The sequence below is a fragment of the Lissotriton vulgaris genome, unplaced genomic scaffold (assembly GCF_964263255.1).
Source record: "Lissotriton vulgaris unplaced genomic scaffold, aLisVul1.2 SCAFFOLD_9522, whole genome shotgun sequence".
In the NCBI taxonomy this organism is placed as follows: Eukaryota; Metazoa; Chordata; class Amphibia; order Caudata; family Salamandridae; genus Lissotriton; species Lissotriton vulgaris.
In genome coordinates this window covers 37087-44908 of record NW_028253014.1, presented here as the reverse complement: position 1 = coordinate 44908, position 7822 = coordinate 37087, and the positions used below count along the sequence as shown (strand labels likewise).

At 43.2% G+C, this 7822-nt stretch overlaps 1 protein-coding gene across 1 annotated transcript; it reads right to left on the bottom strand.

The window, feature by feature from the left end:
* Positions 1-1478: 1478 nt before the first annotated feature.
* LOC147661191 (uncharacterized) lies at positions 1479-7457 on the bottom strand. The gene is made up of 3 exons (XM_086951250.1): positions 6842-7457; positions 3338-3553; positions 1479-1781 (listed from the first exon to the last, which is right to left on the bottom strand). The coding sequence occupies exons 1-3, from the start codon at positions 7277-7279 to the stop codon at positions 1497-1499; spliced, it is 939 nt and encodes a 312-aa protein (XP_086807376.1). The 5' UTR covers positions 7280-7457; the 3' UTR covers positions 1479-1496.
* Between the last annotated feature and the right edge of the window lie 365 nt (positions 7458-7822).

The window sequence follows — 7822 nt, the reverse complement described above, 5'->3', positions numbered from 1 at the left end:
TGAGGGTGAATGAGGGTGATGTTTTGAGGGTGAGTGAGGGTGAGTGAGTATGAGAGTGAGGTGTTGAGTGTGAGGTGTAGAGGGTGATTGATGATGATTGAGATTGAGGGTGAGTGAGGAGTTAAGGGTGAGGTGTTGAGGGTGAGTGAAGTGTTGCTGTGGTGGTAAGTATTTGTTTGTTGTTGTAGTGTGATAGTGTGTTGACGGTGAGTGAGGGTGAATGAGGGTGAGGTGTTGAGGGTGAGTGAGTATGAGGGTGAGGTGTTGATGGTGAGTTGTTGAGGGTGAGTGAGGATGATTGTGGGTGAGGTGTTGAGGGTGAGGAGTTGAGGGTGAGTGAGGGTGAGGGACTGAGGGTGAGTGAGGTATTGAGGGTGAGGTGTTGAGAGTATTGAGGATGAGTGAGAGTGAGGGTGAGTGATGTGTTGATGATGAGTTGTTGAGGGTGAGGTGTTGAGGGTGAGTGAGGGTGACGTGTTGTAGCTGAGGGTGAGGGGCTGAGGGTGAGTGTTGGTGAGGCGTTGAGGGTGATGTGTTGATGGTGATTGAGGATGGTTAAGCGTGAGGGTGAGTGAGGGGTTAAGGGTGAGGCGTTGAGGGAGAGGTGTTGAGAGTGAGGGTGATTGAGGGTTTGAGGGTGCGGTGTTGAGGGTGAGTGAGGGTGAGTGAGGGTGAGGTGTTGATGGTGAGTGAAGGTGGGTGAGGGTGATGGTGATGTGTTGAGGGTGAGTGAGGGTGAGGTGTTGAGGGAGAGTGAGGGTGAGGTGTTGAGGGTGAGTGAGTGTAATTGAGGGTGGGTGATGAGATGAGGGTGAGTGAGTGTGAGTGAGGGTGTGATTGGCAAATGTGAGTGTTTTGCATGTGTGACTCGTTATTTTAAAGTAAAGTGTGTTTGTGTTTTTGTATGTTGTTGTTGTAGAATGATGCTGTTGTGGTGGTGTAGCGTGATGTTGGTGTGTTAATGAGTGTTGTTAGTGTGGTGCTTCCTAATGCTGTTGTTGTGATGTGTTGATGATGAGTTGTGCTGTGTTAGTGTTCAACTATTACCACCACAGCATAACTCATCCCAACAACAGTTGCACTTCTCCCAACAACCTAATTTGTGATGTCCACCAATGCAACACGCAGCAATACCACCTTATCATTCGGCCCCCCACAGTAACATTGCTCAACAACACAGCATAACTCAGCACCAGCACAGGCGTATTTAGCTCAACAGTCTCATTCATACATACTACTGTAGTGCGTGCAAGCTACAAAGTATGTGTATTTTGTATATGTTTTTGTAATGTCAAATGGATTGGCTGAATGTTGTATGTGGGTGTGACTATGTTGTATAAATTGAGTGTATTAGTTATAATTTGCCTTTTGTATCGAAAAACTTACCATAGAAGTTGTAAAAATTGTATTCCACACTTTTTTATTTTTGAAAAAAAACACAAATATTTATTGTTTAACTTTGTACAAAAATAAGATATCCTGGCAACATGCAAAATTTAGTCAGAACATATTTCATCGTCTTTTTCTTTCAGAATCTTTATGATTTGCCCATTACAAAAGACAACTTCAAAAGTTTGTGGCAAAAAATGGACAAGGGCATCTCCGATGTTGTCAACTTCCTCATCTAACATAAACCATTTAATTAAGATCTCGTTTTCGATGGGCATCGATTGATATTCGTCTGTGTTTGTCACTTTTATTGTGATAATACTAGTTTGCTCAGTAGAGCTTTCAACACCATAAATTAGAATGTCCATCTTTTCCTCTGGTGGGGCTGTTACCTGTTGAGAGAAAACAAAAGCAACAATTTATTTTTAAATTTGTATACTTTATTTTTTGTGTAAGGCCTATAGTGGGTGAAAGGGACTGAGTGGTTGAAAGGGACACATTGGGTGAAATGGACTGAGTAGGTGAAAGGGTCCCAGTTGTTGATAGGGTTTGAGTGGGTGATAGGTCGAGAGTGGGTGATAGGTGGTGGTAATAGTTTTTTTGTGTGGTTGTAGTGTGATAGTGTGTTGAGGGTGAGTGAGGGTGAGGTGTTGAGGGTGAGTGAGGGTGAGGCGTTGAGGGTGAGTGAGATTGAGGGTGAGTCAGTGCTTGAGGATGAGTGAGAGTGAGGGTAAGTAAGGGGCTGATGGGGAGGTGTTGAGCGTGATTGAAGTGGTGTTGTGGTGGTAAGTGTTTGTGTGTGGTTGTAGTGTGATAGTGTGTTGAGGGTGAGTGAGTATGAGGGTGAGTGAGGGTGAGAGTGAGTGAGAATGAGGGGGAGGTGTTGAGGGTGAGTGAGGATGAGTGAGGGTGAGGAGTTGAGGGTGAGTGAGGGTGAGGGGCTGAGGGTGAGTGCGTTGTTGAGGGTGAGGTGTTGAGTGTGATTGAGGATGAGTGAGAGTGAGGGTGAGTGATGTGTTGAGGTTGACTGAGGGTGAGGCGTTGAGGGTGAGTGAGGGTGAGGTGTTGAGGCTGAGGGTGAGGAGCTGAGGGTGAGGGTGAGTGTGGGTGAGGCGTTGAGGGTGAGGCATTGAGGGTGAGAGAGAGTGAGGTGCTGAGGGTGAGGGTGTGAGGGTGAGTGTGGGTGAGGCATTGAGGGTGAGTGAGGGTGAGGTGTTGAGGGTGATTGAGGATGAGTGAGAGTGAGTGTGAGTGAGGAGTTAAGGGTGAGGTGTTTAGGGTGAGTGAAGTGTTGCTGTGGTGGTAAGTGTTTGTTTGTAGTTGTAGTGTGATAGTGTGTTGACGGTGAGTGAGGGTGAATGAGGGTGATGTTTTGAGGGTGAGTGAGGGTGAGTGAGTATGAGAGTGAGGTGTTGAGTGTGAGGTGTTGAGGGTGATTGATGATGATTGAGATTGAGGGTGATTGAGGAGTTAAGGGTGAGGTGTTGAGGGTGAGTGAAGTGTTGCTGTGGTGGTAAGTATTTGTTTGTTGTTGTAGTGTGATAGTGTGTTGACGGTGAGTGAGGGTGAATGAGGGTGAGGTGTTGAGGGTGAGTGAGTATGATGGTGAGGTGTTGATGGTGAGTTGTTGAGGGTGAGTGAGGATGAGAGTGGGTGATAAGTCTAGAGTGGGTGATAAGTCTAGAGTGGGTGATAAGTCTAGATTGGGTGATAGGCCTAGAGTGTGTGAAAGGGCCATAGTTGTTGAAAGGTCCCGAGTGGGTGAAAGGTCCCGACTGGGTGAAAGCTCCCGAGTGGGTGAAAGGTCCCAAGTAGGTGAAATGTCCTGAGTGGGTAAAATGTCCAGAGTGGGTGGAAGGGGCAGAGTGGGTGAAAGGGCAAGACTGGGTGAAATTCCAAGAGTGGCTGAAAAGAGATAATTGCAAAAGCTTTTGTTTGTTGTGCTTACCTCCATTTTGCTATGGCGCGTTGTATTCAATATTTTTTGGCAATTGAATTCATGTACAGTGACGTGAGTCAGGGTAACATATTTGCCAAGATGTATTTTAAATAGTGACGCTTCTCTCCACAGTGCCACTTTTATATCATCAGTTGCATCTTTTATTGTAATGGATTTGAGTGGGGTATCTTGCCCATTGATAAACACCGTTTTTGCGTCCTCTTCCTACACAAAAAGAAAGCATTCTATTAAATAGTGATTGTAAAAACAGATATTACTATAGCATTGTATGAAAGGCAATATAATGTATCATATTTAACGACCCAAATGAGCCTCCTTTCTAAAAGATTGAATTGTTTATTGCAAAAAATGGCCTTGTAGATAGTACTTGTCTTTGTAGTATACACCAAAGCACTGCCATCTTATATTTTTCAAAACTAGTACTTGCTACTATGTGTGAAGAGTGTATAATTCTAATTTTTTTGAGTTAGTTATTGAAGTTACTAAAGGTGTAATGTGTGTGTAAGTCAACTATGCATTTTTTAAGTAGACATGATGACATGAGTGAGGGTGATGGTGAGTTATTGAGTGTGAGGTGTTGATTGTGAGTGAGTGAGTGTGAGGAGTTGATGGGGAGTGAGGGTGAGTGAGGATGAGGTGTTACGTGAGGGTGAGGGTGAATGTAAGTGAGGGTGAGTGAGGGTGAGGGTGAGAGATTGAAGGTGAGTGAGGGTGAGAAGTTGAGGGTGAGTAAGGATGAGGGTGAGTGTGAGTGAGGCTGAGTGAGGGTCATTTAGGGTGAGGAGTTGAGGGTGAGAGTGAGTGAGTGTTGAGGGTGAGAGATTGAGGGTGATTGATGTTGAGAAGTTGATGGTGAGTAAGGATGAGGGTGAGTGTGGGTGAGAAAGGGTGAGTGATTGAGTGAGGGTGAGGTGTTGAGGGTGAGTGAGGGTGAGGGTGAGGCTGAGGTGTTGAGTGAGAGTGAGGTTGACTGAGGAGTTGAGGGAGAAGGGTTAAGTTTTTGAGGGGGAGGTGTTGATGGCTAGTGAGGGTGAGTGAGGGCGAGGAGTTTAGTGTGATTGAGGGTGAGTGAGATTGAGGGTGAGTGAGGCGTTGAGGCTGAAGTGTTGAGGGTGAGGTGTTGAGGGTGAGTCAGGGTGACGTTTTGAGAATGAGTGAGGGTGACTAAGGGTGAGGCATTGAGGTAAACACAGTGTTTGTGTTCTCTTCCTAAACAAAAAGTAAGCATTGTATAAAATAGTGACTGTAAAAACACATCTTACTATTGCGTTGTATGAATGGCCATATAATGTATTATATTTAGCGACCCAAATGAACATCCTTCCTAAATGATAGCAATATTTATTGAAAAAACTGGCTTTGTAGAGAGTACTTGTATTTGTAGTATACAGGAAAGTGCTGGCATATTATAGTTTTCAAAACGCGTTTTTTTGTTTAATTGTTAATGAAGTTACTAAAGGTGTACTGTGTGTGTAAGCCAACTATGCATTTGTTTAGTAGACCTGATGACATGAGTGAGGGTGTGGGTGAGGGTGAGTGATTGAGGGTGAGGTGTTGAGGGTGAGTGAGGGTTAGGGTGAGTGAGGGTGGTGTTGAGGGTGAGTGAGGGTGAGTGAGGACGAGGTGTTACGTGAGGGTGAGTGTGAGTGAGGCAGAGTTAGGGTGAGGGGTTGAGGGTGAGTGAGAGTGAGGGAGTGTTGAGGGTGAGAGATTGAGGGTGAGAAGTTGAGGGTGAGTAAGGATGAGTGTGAGTGTGGGTGAGTGAGGGTGATTGATTGAGTGAGGGTGAGGTGTTGAGGGTGAGGCTGAGGTGTTGAGGTGTTGAGTGAGAGTGAGGTTGACTGAGGAGTTGAGGGAGAAGTGTTGATTTTTTGAGGGGGAGGTGTTGAGGGCTAGTGAGGGCTAGTGAGGGTGAGTGAGGGTGAGTGAGTGGGAGGTGTTGAGGGTGATTGAGGGTGAGTGAGATTGAGGCTGAGTGAGGCATTACGGGTGAATTGTTGAGGGTGAGGTGTTGAGGGTGAGTGAGGGTGAGGTGTTGAGGGTGATTGAGGGTGAGAAGTTGAGGGTGAGTAAGGATGAGGGTGAGTGAGGGTGAGTGATTGATGTTGAGTGTGAGGCTGAGGTGTTGAGGTGTTGAGTGAGAGTGAGTGAGGATTTGAGGGAGAAGGGTAGAGTTTTTGAGTGGGAGGTGTTGAGGGCTAGTGAGGGTGATTGAGGGTGAGTGAGGAGGAGGTGTTGAGGGTGATTGAGGGTGAGTGAGATTGAGGGTGAGTGAGGCATTAAGGGTGAATTGTTGAGGGTGAGGTGTTGAGGGAGAGTGAGGGTTGGGTGTTGAGGGTGAGTGAGGTTGACTGAGGGTGAGGCATTGATGTAAAGACAGTATTTGCGTACTTTTGGTAAACACAAAAAGAACAATTCTATAAAATAGTGACAGTAAAAACACATAGTACTAGTGCGTTGTATGAATGGTAATATAATGTATTATATTTCACGACCCAAATGAACATACTTTCTACCATAGTGCATTATTTTTTGTAAAAATTGGCTTTGTGGAGAGTACTTGAATTTGTACTATACCCCAAAGCACTGGCCTATTATATTTCCCAAAACTCTTACTTTCTACATAGTGTGAAAGAGTGTATAATGCAACCTTTTTTGAGTTTGTTAGTGAAGTTCCTAAGGGCCCGATGTAGGTAAATCCCATTTTGGTATGTAGGTCCCAACATCTGGATTCGTTACCGAATCCTTAACAATTCTTTAATTACCGAATCGGTAAATACCGAATAGGTAATGCCCATTCATTCCTATGGGCTTTGAAGCCCATAGGAATGATTATGCATTACCGATTCGGTATTTACCGAATCGGTAATTAAAGAATTCAGAAGGGTGCAGGGGGTGTCACTTTGACACCCTCTGGCACCCCCAAAAAAGGCACAGGTGCCATGTGGCAAGCATACCTGCCCTAAGGGCAGGTCTGCCTGTCACATGCCATAGGTGTGCATGCACACATGTGCATGCACACCGCAATCGGTATTTTACCCTGGATTTGTATTCCATGTTAAAATACCGATTCTGTAAGCCATGTGCAGAAGGTACATTGCCTACCTACATTGCATTTTCGGTAATTTTATTGAATCTGTAAATGTACCGATTCGGTAATGATACAGATTTGCTAAAGTTACCGAAAATGTGCCCCTACATCTCAATAGCCCTTTACCGATCGGAAACGGCCCAAAATCGGTATTTTTGGCCGATTGGGATCGGTAAAGGGCTACCTACATCGGGCCCCTAAATGTGTAATTTGTGTGTAAGCCAACTATGCATTTTTTTAGTAGACATGATGACATGTTTGCGTTCATACTTCTGGCACATATTGTCCCTGAAACAGTTATCAGACTATTTAGACTTGCAATTTTTAAAAGTCAAAAATACATAATGCGAGACAATAGTTTTTTTTAGTTGACATGATAACATGTTTGTGTTCATACTTACGGCAATTATTGTCCCTGAAACGGTCATCAGGCTTTTTAGACTTGCCCGTTTTATTTCCTTGATGGGAGAAGCCGATGGTGCAGGCGGATGCAAAATGTTGTTTGCTTGTTGGATCAGGCCCTCCTCGATTGTCATTGCGGGAAATTTGGTTACTTTAGTTTGCTTTGTAATTAAAATTGTTTTGTTTTTGATAATAAAGTTTCGTATCAGTAGTCCACAGTTTTTTTTCGTTTGCTCATATAAATGTTCTTGGTAACAAGTACATTTTATTGTTCCAGTTTTATCTGCTAAAGCCAAATGGAATAAAATTTTCTGCTCTTGTTTAGCATTTTTGTACGTAGTTTTCCCTGAGCAGTTGATGACATTAACTCTTATTGGTTTCTGGTATGGTTTGTTGTCATCGGTATTAATGTTCATTATTTCTTCAATAGACATCATCTGAAATAGAAAATGTGATATAACATGTTAAATACAAACCCATATTGGTTTATGATCACTGTAATAGCATTCTAAAGTACCATAGTTGTGTAGTTGGTCATTTGTATATATATGATCTAAAATGGATTGGTAGTTAGTTGTGTAACTGTTAATGAGTTGTTGACATTGTAATTTTGTTTCAAAGAATCCAAGTAATTGCTTGCTGTTTGCATTTGGTTGAGATACATCCACATTGAAATCCCCTATAATAATCAATTTGTGTGTGGGGTAAAAATCTGTAATATTTGTGATGAAATCAAAAAGAGAAGTTATACTTTTTAGGGGTGGTTTGTATAAAATAATAATAAGGTAATCTGTGTTATCAATCTGTAGAGTAAAATGTAAAATGTCTATCCCTTCAAGTGTCTCATAAATAGGCAATATAAATAAATCTTTTTTGTAGTACATAATCATTCCATGGTTTGTGTTGTATGTATGAAATTTATCAAATATAATGTGATGATATTGTTCTATCGTGAAATCATTAGCTGTAGCATTTCTTGT